Source organism: Jaculus jaculus, chromosome 1 (assembly GCF_020740685.1).
Source record: "Jaculus jaculus isolate mJacJac1 chromosome 1, mJacJac1.mat.Y.cur, whole genome shotgun sequence".
Lineage (NCBI taxonomy): Eukaryota > Metazoa > Chordata > Mammalia > Rodentia > Dipodidae > Jaculus > Jaculus jaculus.
The window spans coordinates 160,449,271-160,462,559 of record NC_059102.1 but is presented as its reverse complement, the minus strand read 5'-3'; the positions used below and the strand labels follow the sequence as shown (position 1 = coordinate 160,462,559).

Genomic DNA, 13,289 nt, shown 5'->3' with positions numbered 1-13,289 from the left:
TGGGCCAGAGTCCTGTAAACACTATACCCGACTCAAGTCATTTTCCTCCCAAAGCCCCTCAGATGGTGGCTGTCTGAGGTCTTGCAAAATGTGACTCCCCTCAGTCCTGCTTTGGATCTTGCAGCACCTGCTGTGGGAAACAGAGGTGCTTTCTTGGTATGTGTAGTCCAGTCTGGGCTTTATGAGTCATGAACCCATGGATCCTTCTCTGGCAAAGCCCCCATGTTTGAGAAGTGGCCAGTGTTTGGCAGGCTAGTTGAGGTAGGCAGGTTTTTCTGACTAGGAAGGTAATCAGATTGGTTTCCTATGTACCACCAGGGGGCTCCAGAGGGTCCTCAGAGCCAGTAAAGACTGTCTATAAAAGCAAGAAACGTCATAGAACTAGCTCTCCTGCCCACTCACCTCCTGAGGACTGCCAGGCAGAATAGGACCACATGAAGGAACTGGAGGCCAGAATTCCAAGCTTAGCGGTTTTTATTGTAAGCATCATTGAGACTCCTGACTGGCCCCTGCCAGCTCAACCAGTCCTGCCCTCAGCTATATGCAGACTGGGGTGAGAGTACATCTTTGCCTTTTAAATCATCTGCCTGCATCTGGCTTTGTGCCAGGCTATGCTGGATTTGCCACACCATAGACAGGAAGTGGGTGTCACAGGCATTGGAAGGTCTTGCTGGGTCCTTGACCCACACCAGTCTCCATCTGGAGGTGCTTGGCTTCAGCTTCACAGGCTGTCAGACAGGGTTGCAGAAGCCTGCTTCTTAGTTGAGAGGCTGAGCCAAGAAAACCTCTGGAGTCAACCCTGCCAACTGTTTCACCACAGCTCAGCTGAGCAGAGCAACAGCAACTGGCTCCAGATATTGTTCTCGAGTTCTTGGTGGCTAGCAGGTGCCATGGTCAGGATGGCCTAGGCAGTGCTTCAGAGGGGGTAGAAATGCCAAAGGCTGTGGAAGATAGGGAGGGAGGAGGGATGTACAGGAGAGTCAGTCACTTCTTGGATGTGGTTTCGCTAGCCCCAGTTCTTGGCCATTGTGCATGGTCCTATGGTCCTTAGCAAACCATTCAATACTAATAGACAATCCCTTGGGCTCCAGGTGTACTCTTCCCCCACTATAGTTCATAGAGATAAGAGTTACTATAGGGATCTGTCCTGAGCCCAGAGCCTTGGAGAACCTTCCTGCTTGCTCAGGAAGAACTGTTGAGCCTGCACCCATTGATCCCTCTAGCCATGGCAGCCTCTAACCCTGTCCTGCAGGGTGGCAGCTCTTGGAGAAAGCCCTGCTTCCCCTGAAAGCTGCTGCATCCTGTCCTGACCTGCACTCAAAGCGAGGGTCTCCAGTGTGGGTCTTCAGCACCTGGAGCACCTCTGAGGGAGGCTCCAAGCCCATCTGCTGTGCCCGATACCAGCGCTGCAGCCGTGTGATCCCTGCCAGGGTGGGAAAAAGACCTAGGTGCCACATGGAGGTAGAAAAGAGTCTAGGAGAGGATGGGGGGGGCAGGGTCTCTAGAGTCGCCATACCCCCAGTCTCAAGAGACAGGGCCCTTGAATCAGACAGGCACTTGGATTGTTTCTGGGACACACAGGTGACAGAGCAGGTTCAAATAAGTGTCCTGGGGCAGGGGTGTCTCACCTGTACAAGGCCCATACTGCCAGGCCAGATCAAACTGCCTCAGCAGCTCCAGCTCAGCTTCCTCCTCGGTGAGAGACTGGGTCTCCTCCCCTGCAATGACATGCCGCTCCTCAGGCCCATCCCGGCCTTTGCCCTGCCCTGGTCTCACTGCTGCGCCACTGTTTCCTGTTCACCCCTTTGCCTATGCCATCCCGCGGCCAGAGCTTGGACTCCCGCGGGAGTAAATACTAGCTTCCACACGCACCCCCAGTCCTCTCTGGTCCATGTGTCCATTCTTCCTGCCACCCCCACCTCACGCTTCAGAGACCTAGCTCTGGTGCCAGCTCCTCCTTGCTGTGCCCAGCAGGTCCCTCCCTTCTCTTCACAACGGGGTAGGAGTCAGTGACCAGCCGCTTCCGGCTCATGGCGGCCACCCAGGCAGGCGGACAAGGAGGTGATTGCGATGAAGTAACAGGCCAGCGGGCGTGCGACACAGCTGTTGAGAGAGAGAGAGAGAGAGAGAGAGAGAGAGAGAGAGAGAGAGAGAGAGAGAGAGAGAGAGAGAGAGAGAGAGAAAGATTGGGAGCTGGGGCCGGAGAGATGGGCCAGCTACGAACAGACAAGTTGACCCAGACAGAGAGAGGAAGTCGCTTGGTTCCAGGGAATGACGCCTGTCCCCCGCCCCCACAAGCACACAAACATCAGAGACCTTAGCGAATGGCAGGCCACCGCGGTGGGGCGTGGCTCTGACTCTAGCCAATAGCGGGAGGCAGAGGGTGGGGGCAGGACAGCTGCAGCTGTGTTGGGAGGTAGGAGGGGTTTGGCGGGGCGGGAGACCTGTCAAGATGCCCTAGACTTCACCACCTCCTCCTGCCCCTCATTGGTCTACATGGGTCCCCAGAGACATATAGAGGGTTATCCTCGGCCTCTCACTTCCCGTTTTCCCTTCCTAGGCAAATGTTCTTTTCAGCCTCACTAATCCCCGTGGCCAGTTTGTAAGTCCCCTGAGCCCAACTGGAACCATCTACTACTGCCCATTGGCCCCAGAACACTGTGGGGGCAAATCTGGAGGTCCAAAAGAGTTTGGACTAATCCAGTCCTCTTCCCTTCTCCCACCCCACCCTTGCTGGTCTGGGAGACCTGACTGGAAAAGCCCAAGGATTCAGAAGGGTCCTTTCTTACAGTCTACCCTCAAAGACACTGTTCACTCAGTACAGGAAGGTGGGTCCCTCATTTGCTCTCCTTCAGTCCCACAGTCTGCCTCTGACTGTTCTGCTACTCAGGAAGATTCCATACCCAACAAGAAGCCCTAGCAGAAATCTAGATGCACTCAGTGTGCATGGATCTTCAGCCTTTCATTGATAGAATATTCAGTGTTTCTCATATAATGGGCTTATGAGCAAAAATATCAATAAACCCAGCTCATATTTACCATGTGCCAAGTACTGTTCTAAGCATTTTCCCACACATTAACTCAAAATAGACATCAAAAGATTTTGAAAGTAGAAACTGTAGATTAATTATGATCACTGTCATTTAGTAACGGGCATTGTGTAATGGAGCCTCTCTGTGTCCCAGGAGTTCACAGGCTTGCAGGGCAGAGGGGATGGACAGTTGTCAATGCTAGACTGTGCTTATTAACAGAGTGAAAGGGAGAGTAAGCTATCCTTAAACCAAGGCAAAGATGATCAGCATTGGAAGAAGGCCTCCTAGAGGAGGTAAACTGCAGTAAACAGTGTCTCTCAATTCTCCACCCATGACCTTTGTCCCTGGGGCTCCTGTCATCACTGACTCACCCTCACTACCGCCTCCCCCTCACCAACTTCCTGGCAGCAAGTGAAAGTGCTGGCCAGTGGGAGTCTGGGAACCAGCACTGGGACTGGCCCAGCACTAATCGCCCTCTGGAGATCCCATCCGGTTCTTCCTTCCAGGGGTGCAAGGACTGATGATGCCTGCTTGGTGGCCTTTGCCTTCCTCATTCCCTACTGCTCAGGGGTCAAACTTAGAAGGAGGGCTGGGCTCCTGGTACAGATGAGAATACCGACCTGGAGAGCAGCCCGCTAGAAAGGGGAAGGCTGGGTCTCTGGGGGAAGGGCTCTCCTGCCTGGCTGTCCTCATCACTTTCCTTGAGGAGGGAGCTGAGAGCACACTGCACAGAGCTGGAAGGCCCTTTCCTGCCTCATGTTTGGGATGGGCTTGGTCTAATCCCTTCCTCAACCTCCTAGACAGAGTGGGGCCTATATCCAGGGGGAAGGGGTGCTACCAAGTTGGGGAGGGGTGCAGAGAAAATTCTCCACCAGGTAAAAAAGAGCATGGGTGTTGGGTCCAGTCAAGCATTGAGTAAAATTGACCACCCCTCTCTGGTGGGCCTCAACAAGGGGCTCTGGGGCTGTTCCCAAAGGTGTGTGGCACTCACTTCCTGAGTCCACAAAACCCTTAGGGAGCAGGGAACCATGGGTGGGGCAGACCCCTCATTCCTGATCCCTCCCACCCCTGAAAGCTGATAGCCGTGGGGCCTGCCACCACCCAGGGAGCGTGAAATGGGGTGTGCCGTTGGGCGGCCACAGCAGCTCCCATTGCCGTCTGGGCCTATTCCTTTCTCTCCTTTGGCAACCCCTGGCGCCCTGATCAGCTCTGAATGCCGGCTGGGCCATCCCTGCTGGGTGCTCCCAGTTTTGCTTGGCTCAGGACCAGTCAACTTCTCCACCTAGCTTCTCCTACCCAATCCAGAAGATGTCTCCCACTGGCTTTAGCTACCTCCAGCTCCCTAAAAGAAAGCCAGAAGGTTCAGCCCAAGTGCAGCAGTCCTAGGACTGGCCTTCTGGCCTGGCTTGAGGATACTTTTCCCAGCAGCATGATCTCTTCCAGTCAGACAACCCTGGACCTATCCCTGACCTGCTGGCATCCTTTCCCCACTTGGCATCTGTTCTAAGGTACACTGGCAAGTCCTTGGACTTCCATACTTGAGTGTTTGCCTCCTTTCCTCCCTAATCTCATACACCTCCTATTCCCTTCCTATGTAGATCCCTTTGCCTACTCAGGCAGCTTCCTGGGCCCATCTGTCTAACTACAGTTGGGTTTGTAGACACAGCCAGGGGTCTGAGTGAGAGGCTTCATTCTATCGCCTATGAAAAGTGTCCTGAAGCCTAGGCATAAGTTTCTTGTGTTAGCCCTGACATCCAGAAGCTGATGATAGGACTAGCAGGAGTTACCTTTGCACCTTGGGAACATACAAGGCCTTGCTTCAGTGTCAAACCCAAAGTCCTGAGGAGACCAGACAACTAAGACAAATGTCCAGCCCCTTTCTGAGGACTGAAACCCATTGCTGACTCTTCCAGGGGAAGGGAGGTTAGGCCTGGCCTAGCTCAGAAAGTGTGACAGGATTGGGTTGGGGACTGCTTAGCACTACACACACACACCCCGAGGATCCGTTTCCTAACCCTAAGTTGAGATGGGGTTTGTGAGGATCCAGGGTAAAGCTGAAAAGATAGGATCAGGGGCAGGCAGAAGACGGGGAGCAGCTGCCTGGGGCTCAATGGGCTGTTCTATATGGGATATATCTCTCCTTTTCTCTTCCTAGGACCCTCCTTCTTCAAGTCTTCAGGCTCTGCTACTTACCCTGAGCTGGAAATCGGGCCAGATAAGGAGATCTGGACAGCTAGATAATAACCCCCTCCTTTATTTTTCATATGTCCTGGGCCCCATTTCTTGCTCCACAGGCTACATTCCTTCAGATGCTCCTCCTAGTCCCTCTACCCTCCCAGAGTACTTCTCACCTTGGTAGATTCTGGACCTCATGGCTTAAAGGGAAGGAGCCTGGGGAAAAGGGAAAGCTCACCTGTGTCTGTGATGTCTCTTCCCTGCTTCTATCACCTTCCACACCAGCTCTCCTCATATCCCCTTCACCTTGGTCACAGTCTCTAGAGAGATTCTGGGGAGATCTGAAAAAGCACCCTTCTGGTCATTCCTCACCTTGGCCACCAGGTGTCAGACTTTGTCCAGCCAGGAAGAGGCCATAGCTAGCTGATCCCTAACAGCCTGATCTTGAGTCAGAGCAAGTTGGGAAGTAGCCTCAAGGTGACCTCTGAACTAGCCAAAAAGGGCTGCCCAGTCTGACCTGGAATTCACTATGTAGTCTCAGGTTGGCCTCGAACTCACAGTGATCCACCTACTTCTGCCTCCTGAGTGCTAGGATTAAAGGCGAGTGCCACCACTCAAGAGCTTTCACACAATTATTCCCTCACTGTCCTCCCCATCACCCCAATAACAAGAACTTTGTTCCCTGCTGGGAACTGGAGAATTGAAGAGACAAAGGCAGAAATATTTGTGGCTCTAGAGAAGGGGGAGCTTACATCCGAGTACAGGGCCAGGCCTGAGTCACTCTACAGTAAGTGCTCTAGGCTAAGGGGAACAGAGGGCCTTCCCCATTTAGGATGGCTGTAGCTATGTTGTGTGGGTGTGTGTGCGCGCACAAGTAAAATGGGTGTTTGAATTCCCTTGCTGCTGAGTCCTTAATGTTGTTTCAGTCTCTGGCAAGGTGCGATAACTTGCCACCTCCACCCTGAGCTTCTCAATGCCTAATCCTACTGTCCAAGAAGTTGCCAACTCTCTAAAGTGACAGTTCTTCATCTTGTGTCCACTTTCTCAAGCAGTGCATTTCTAAACATCGAAGGTGCCAATGAGGTTTCTAATGCTCTTGTGCTCTTTGGAGATGGCAAGAGGAGAGCCTCCCTCCTCTGGCTTTCTTAAGAACATTGGACTTGTGGAGATAATGCCCCTATCCCTGTAACACTGCAAGGCCCCAGGTAGTCTTGATTTGTATGTTGACTTCTGACTGGTTTCTGACTCTAAGGATGTACTTAAGGGGTATAACATAGATAACCAAAGAGAACTCATCAAATCTCTCAAAGAATCTGTGGATAGAGAACCAATGCCAGATATGCAAAAAACACAGATAACCTGCTCTAGTAAAACAGAAGCTATCTGTCCTGTGATACGGGCATTTCCACAAGAGGCTTTGTGGGATATGGTGCCGAAACCCAAAAAAAGGGCTTGTAACCTGTCACTGTGATTGGGAACTATTAGACAGAGGGATTTAGGAGCTCAAGTTCTGAGCTGAGTACTGTGGTACACATCTGTAGTTCCAGTAACTTGGGAGTAGAAACAGGAACATCAGGAGTTCAAGGCCAGCCTCAGCTATATAGCAAATTCAAAGCCAACCTGTGATATATGACTCAAATAATAAACAAGTAAACAAAATCCCTCAAGCTCTAGTGTCTTCTCTGAGGCTATTCTCATCTGTGTCCAGACCCACCCCCTCAGCTTACTGTACTTGATAGGAGAGAATCCCAGCCCTCTCCAGGTGAGGCACTTACTTCTGTCCATTCCCAACTTCTGTTTTAACCTTCTGCTCACAGGTATTTAATAATCCAGTTTCTAGCGTCCTAGGGTCTCTCACTTTTTGTTTGTTTGTTTTTGTTTTTTGGGTAGGGTCTCACTTAGTTCAGGCTGACCTGAAATTTAATATGTAGTATCAGATGGCCTCAAACTCATGGCAATCCTCCTATCTCTGCCCCCCAAGTTCCCAAGTGTTGGGATTAAAGGTGTGTGCCACTATACCCACTATACCTGGCTCACTTCTTTTTTTTTTTAATATTTTTATTTATTTATTTATTTGAGAGCGACAGAGAGAGAGAGAAAGACAGGTAGAGGGAGAGAGAGAGAATGGGCGCGCCAGGGCTTCTAGCCACTGCAAACGAACTCCAGACGCGTGTGCCCCCTTGTGCATCTGGCTAACGTGGGACCTGGGGAACCGAGCCTCGAACCGGGTTCCTTAGGCTTCACAGGCAAGCGCTTAACCACTAAGCCATTTATCCAGCCCCTGGCTCACTTCTTGATTCTCTGCCATTTCTGCCTTGCCAGTCCTCAGGCTTGGAAAATGCCCTATAGTTATTCTGCCTCCCACCCTCATCTCTAGCCTGGCAGGAATTGCCATGATCTATGCTGAATGGGTACATGACAAAGACGTGTGCACTGAGATCACCTGGTTCTTCCTTGTGGCTGCCTAAAAATCCTTTTCTGATTCTCCCCAAACCTCTCCATCCTTTTCTTGCCACCACCTCCACACTCAACAATAACATGTTTAGATCTATTTAAAACTAACCCCAAAACAAACAAAAAAGCCTTCCTTGATCCTGTCCCTTTGCCATCAGTCTCTAAGAAGATACTTATTCCTTTTGGCATCTTCCTACTGTATCCTTCTTCCCTCACAATTTGATGTCTTCCTCTCACCTGTTTTCTCAAAAGGTCTGTGGGCTGCACATGGTAGTACAAGCTGTAACCCCAGCACTCAGGTAGCTAAAGCAGGGCCACTAAATGTGGGGCCTGCTGGCCTGCATCGTGAGACAGTCTCCAAAAATAAAAGCAAACAGCAACAACAAAAAATTTCTGTGGCATCCTAACTGCCCAGGCTAGTAGATTTTTCCCCCCTGCATTCTCTTGGTTCTGCTGGCACATCTGAGACTGCTATCAGTTATCACCTTCAAATTCTCTTAGTTTCCAAAATGTTTTTGTATTGAACAGTCTTTAAATCAAGTTAAACCAAATTACCAAGGACCTTAGTGTGCCAGGCCTTATGTTAAAATGCTGTCAGAATGCCCAGCTGAGAAGTCTGGGAGTCAGCCCTGAAAGTGCTGTGCGCCCTCATGTACGCATATTCATCCCATCTCCATCTATTCCAAATCTTCCTGCTGGTCTCTACGAATGATGATAAATCCCACTAATACATTTATGCAAAAGGTGGCCATTGTTGGGGACTGGAGTGGTTAAGGCGTTTGCCTGCGAAGCCAAAGGACCCAGGTTCAATTCCCCAGAACCCATGTTAGCCAGATGCACAAGAGGGTACACGTATCTGGAGTTTCCAGTGGCTGGAGGTCCTGGCACGCCCATTCTGTCTCTCCCCCTCTTTCTCTGTCGAATAAATTAAAAAAATTTTTTTTTTAAAAGGTGGCCATTGAGCACTTGCTGTGTGCCAAACACTGTAAATATAGCAGTTGCTTCAGTTTCCACTTCCTCCCAAAAGGCAGTTCTAACTTTCTAGACCTCCATAGCACTTTGCCTGACTCTTCCTATACTTAAGCAAATCCTGTCTTGTATGTTGATATCTGTGGGAGGTGCTCTTACTCCTTTTTATAGATTGTTCTGTTTCATACTCTAATGGAAGATGCTATTAAAACCCCTTTAGGTTAGAGTCTGGGAGCTGGGGTAGAGATAAGAGCTGGGCATGGTGATATACCCTATACTCTGGAACTGGAGGCAGTAGAACTGAAAGTTCAAAGCCAGAGTAGACTAGAGTGATACACTATTTTACACTTGATCTTAGCCAAAAGGCTGAGAAGTGATGTCAGATACTACTTTAAAAAACAACAAATAGGGCTGGAGAGATGGCTTAGCAGTTAAGGCACTTAACCTGCAAAGCCAAAGGACTCAGGTTCAATGCCCCAGGTCCCATGTAAGCCAGATGCACAAGGAGGCACATGTATCTTGAGTTCATTTGCTGCAGTAGGAAGCCCTGGCATGCCCATTCTTTCTTTATCTGCCTCTCTCTCACAAATAAATAAATAAAAATAAAATACAAAAAAAAAAAAAGCCCCACAACAAACAGGACTGGAGAGATGGCTTAGTGGTTAAGGCACTTGCCTGCAAAGCCCAAGGGCCCATGTTCGACTCCCCAGATCCCACGTAAGCCAGATGCACAAGGTGGCAAATGTGCAAGGTTGCACTTGCGCACAAGGTGAGGCATGCATCTGGAGTTCAATTACAGTGGCTGGAGGCCCTGGTGCACCAATTCTCTCTCTTGCTTTCACTTTCTCTCATAAAAAAGGAAAAGAAAAGAAAAAAGGCCAGTCTGTTGGGCTTGCCTCAAAAAAATAAAATAAAGTAAAATATCCAGGTGTGGTGGTGCATGCCTTTAATCCCAGCACTTGGGAGGCAGAGGTAGGAGGACTGCCAAGTTCAAGGCCACCCTGAAACTACCAGTGAATTCCAGGTAAGCCTGGGCTAGAGCGAGACCCTACCTCAAACAAACAGCCACCACCACCAACAAAACAAAGTAAATGAAAAGCTGGAGAGATTGCTCAGCAATTAAAGGTGCTTTCTTGCAAAGCCTGCTAGTATAAGTTCAATTCCCCAGCACCCATGTGAAGCTAGACACAAAAAGCCACACAACTGGGCTGGAGAGTTAGCTTAGCAGTTAAGGTGCATGCCTGCAAAACCTAATGACCCAGGTTCGATTCTCCAGGTCCAATATAAGCCAGATGTACATGATGGTGCATGTATCTGGAGTTCATTTGCAGTGGCTAGAGGCCCTGGCATGCCCATTCTCTATCTCTCTCTCTAATAAATAAATAAAAATAAATAAATCTTTAAGCTGGGCATGGTGGTGCACGCCTTTAATCTCAGCACTCAGGAGGCAGAGGTAGGAGAATCGCCATGAGTTCAAGGCTACCCTGAGACTACATAGTGAATTCCAGGTCAGCCTGAGCTAGAGTGAGACCCTACCTCAAAAAACCAATAATAGGCCCGGCGTGGTGGCACACGCCTTTAATCCCAGCACTCGGGAGGCAGAGGTAGGAGGATCACCGTGAGTTCGAGGCCACCCTGAGACTCTATAGAGAATTCCAGGTCAGCCTGAGCTAGACTGAGACCCTACCTTAAAAAAACCCAATAATAATATAATAAAATAATAAATAAAAAATATTTTTTAAAAAAAGTAACACAACTGTGGTGGTTTGATTCAGGTGTCCCCCAAAAAACTTAGGTGTCCTGAATGCTAGGTTCCCAGCTGATGGAGATTTGGGAATTAACACCTCCTGGAGGCAGTGTATTGTTGGAGGTGGGCTTATGGGTATTATAGCCAGTTTCCCCTGGTCGGTGTTTGACACTCTCTCTTGTTGCTGTTGGCCACCTGATGTTGGCCAGAAAATGATGTCCATCGTTTTCCTCTGTCATTATGGAGCTTCCTCTGAGTCTGTAAGTCAAAATAAACCCTTTTTCCCACAAGCTGTTCTTGGTACAGTGCTTTCCGCCAGCAATGTGAACCTGACTGCAACAACAACCATCTGTTGTTCCTTTGCAGTGGCAGGAGACTGTGACATGCACACATATACACAAATAAAGTAGTTTTTAAATATTATTTATGGGCTAGAGAGATGGCTTAGTGGTTAGGTGCATGCCTGTGAAGCCTAAGGACCCAGTTTCGATTATCCAGGTCCCACATAAGCCAGATACCCATGGTGGCACATGTATCTGGAGTTCGTTTGCAGTGGCTAGAGCCCTAGCATACCCATTCTCCTTCTCTCTCCCTCTCTCTCCTCTTCTCTGTAATACACAAATAAAAAATGAAAATTAAAAAAATATTTTTAAAAATATTATTTATGCTGGGTTTGGTGCCTCCCAGCACTTGGGAGGCTGAGGTAGGAGGATTGCTGTGAGTCTGAGGCCATCCTGAGACTACATAGTGAATTCCAGGTCAATCTGAGCTAGAGTGAGACCCTATCTTGAAAAACTAACTAACTAACTAAACATATACATATATAGGCCTCTCACCACTCCAAATGAACACCAGATGCATGTGCCACCTTGTGCATCTGGCTTTATATAGGTACTAGGGAATCAAAGCCAGGTCCTTAGCCTTTGTAGGTAAGTGTCTTAACCACTGAGCAATCTCTCCAGCCCCAAATAAAGTTTAAAAAACTTCTACTGGGGCTGGAGAAATGGCCTAGCGGTTAAGTGCTTGCCTGTAAAGCCTAAGGACCCTGGTTCGAAGCTCAATTCCCCAGGACCTACATTAGCCAGATGCACAGGGGGCTGCACACATCTGGAGTTAATTTGCAGTGGCTGCAAGCCCTGGCGTGCCCATTTTCTCTCTCTCTCTCTCTCTCTCTCTCTCTCTCTCTCTGTCTCTTTCTCTGTCTGTCACTCTCAAATAAATAAATAAAAATAAAGAACAAAAAAATTTTTTTTTAAAAAAACCTTCTACTGGGCTGGAGAGATGATTGCTTAGAGGTTAAGGCACATGCCTGCAAAGCCAAAGGATCCACGTTCGATTCCCAGGTACCCATGTAGGCTAGATGCACAAGGTGGTGCATGTGTCTCAAGTCCGTTTAGTATGGCTGGAGGCTCTGGCATGCCCATTCTTTATCTCTCTCAAATAAATAAATTTTAAAAAATTTTGTATATATTTATTTGCAAGCAGAAAGAGATAGAGACAAACAGGGAATGGGCATGCCAGGGCCTCCAGCTGCTGCAAACAAACTCCAAACACGTGTCACTTTGTGCATCTGGCTTTTTACGTGGGTACTGGGGAATCAAACCTGGGTGGTTAGGATTTCAGGGAAGTGTGTTAACCACTAAGCCATCTCCCCAGCCCTAAATAAAGTTTTATTTTTTTTTTTTTCCCAAGGTAGGGTCTCACTCTAGCCCATACTGGTCTGAAATTCACTATGCAGTCTCAGGCTGGCTGCAAGCAATCCTCATACTTTAAAAAATATACTTTTTGGGCTGGAGAGATGGCTTAGCAGTTAAGGTGCTTGCCTGCAAAGCCAAAGGACCTGGGTTCAAATCCCCAGGACCCACATAAGCCAGATGCACAAGGTGGTGTGTTTAGTTTCTTTGCAGTGGCTGGAGGCCCTGGTGTGCCCATTCTCTCTCTTTTTCTTTCTGTATGCCTCTCTCTCAAATAAATTAAATTAAATTAAAATATTTTATCGAGAGAGAGAGAGAGAGAGAGAGAGAGAGAGAGAGAGAGAGAGGATATGAATGAGAATGGGCACATTAGCCGCTACAAACTCCAGACTCAGGAGCCACCTGTGGATCTGACTTATGTGGACACTGAGAAATTGAACATGGGTCCTTAGGCTTCTCAGGCAAGTACCTTAACCACTAAACCATCTCTCCAGCCTGCAGCAATCCTCTTACCTCTGCCTTCTAAGTGCTGGGATTAAAGGAGTTTGCCACTGTGTATGGCAAAGGTTTTTCTTTTTTCTTTTCTTTTCTTTTTTTTTTTTTGGCTTTTTGGGGTAGGGTTTCACTCTCGCTCAAGCTGACCTGGAACTCACTCTGTAGTCTCAGGGTGGCCTTGAACTCATGATGATCCTCCTACTTCTGCCTCCCGAGTGCTGGGATTAAAGGTGTGTGCCACCACACCCAGCTCAAATAAAGTATTTTTGAAAGCCAAGAAAAAGGATGAAAAGAGAAAAGAAAATAAAAAGGAAGAAAGGGAGAGGAAAGGAGAAAGGGAAAAGTAAAAGAAAAAAGAATGGAGAGGAGTACTCAGAGACTGTCTCCAAGAAACTCACCATGTGGTACTGCACAAACTCCGTACGGGCAGCACCCCACCTTTCTTATGTTTTCAGCACAGTGTCTTGCTTGGTATTTTGCACATCACAGGCCAAGACATATTTTGCTTGCACGTGGAGAGGGCCCCATGCCGCTCTCCTGTCTGTCTTGTGAGGCAGTGGGCAGAACTGTGTGGGTGTCTGTGCAGGTGTCTGGCCCCATGGAAGTGGGACATGTTCTACTACTAGAGGCAGGTAACTCTAGGACATCCCATAGAAGTTGGCTAGGCTAGAAGCAGGTCAGTAGCTTCTATGCCTCTCCTCGCTCTTTTCTAGAGGCACGTAC

General features: G+C 48.7%; 1 protein-coding gene across 1 annotated transcript; it reads right to left on the bottom strand.

The window, feature by feature from the left end:
- Positions 1 to 456: 456 nt before the first annotated feature.
- On the bottom strand, positions 457 to 2,253 carry Pold4 (DNA polymerase delta 4, accessory subunit). Its single transcript, XM_004656747.2, has 5 exons — positions 2,187 to 2,253; positions 1,936 to 2,156; positions 1,629 to 1,718; positions 1,312 to 1,423; positions 457 to 941 (listed from the first exon to the last, which is right to left on the bottom strand). Exons 2-5 carry the CDS (start codon positions 2,030 to 2,032, stop codon positions 917 to 919), a joined length of 324 nt encoding a protein of 107 aa, XP_004656804.2. The 5' UTR covers positions 2,033 to 2,156; positions 2,187 to 2,253; the 3' UTR covers positions 457 to 916.
- Between the last annotated feature and the right edge of the window lie 11,036 nt (positions 2,254 to 13,289).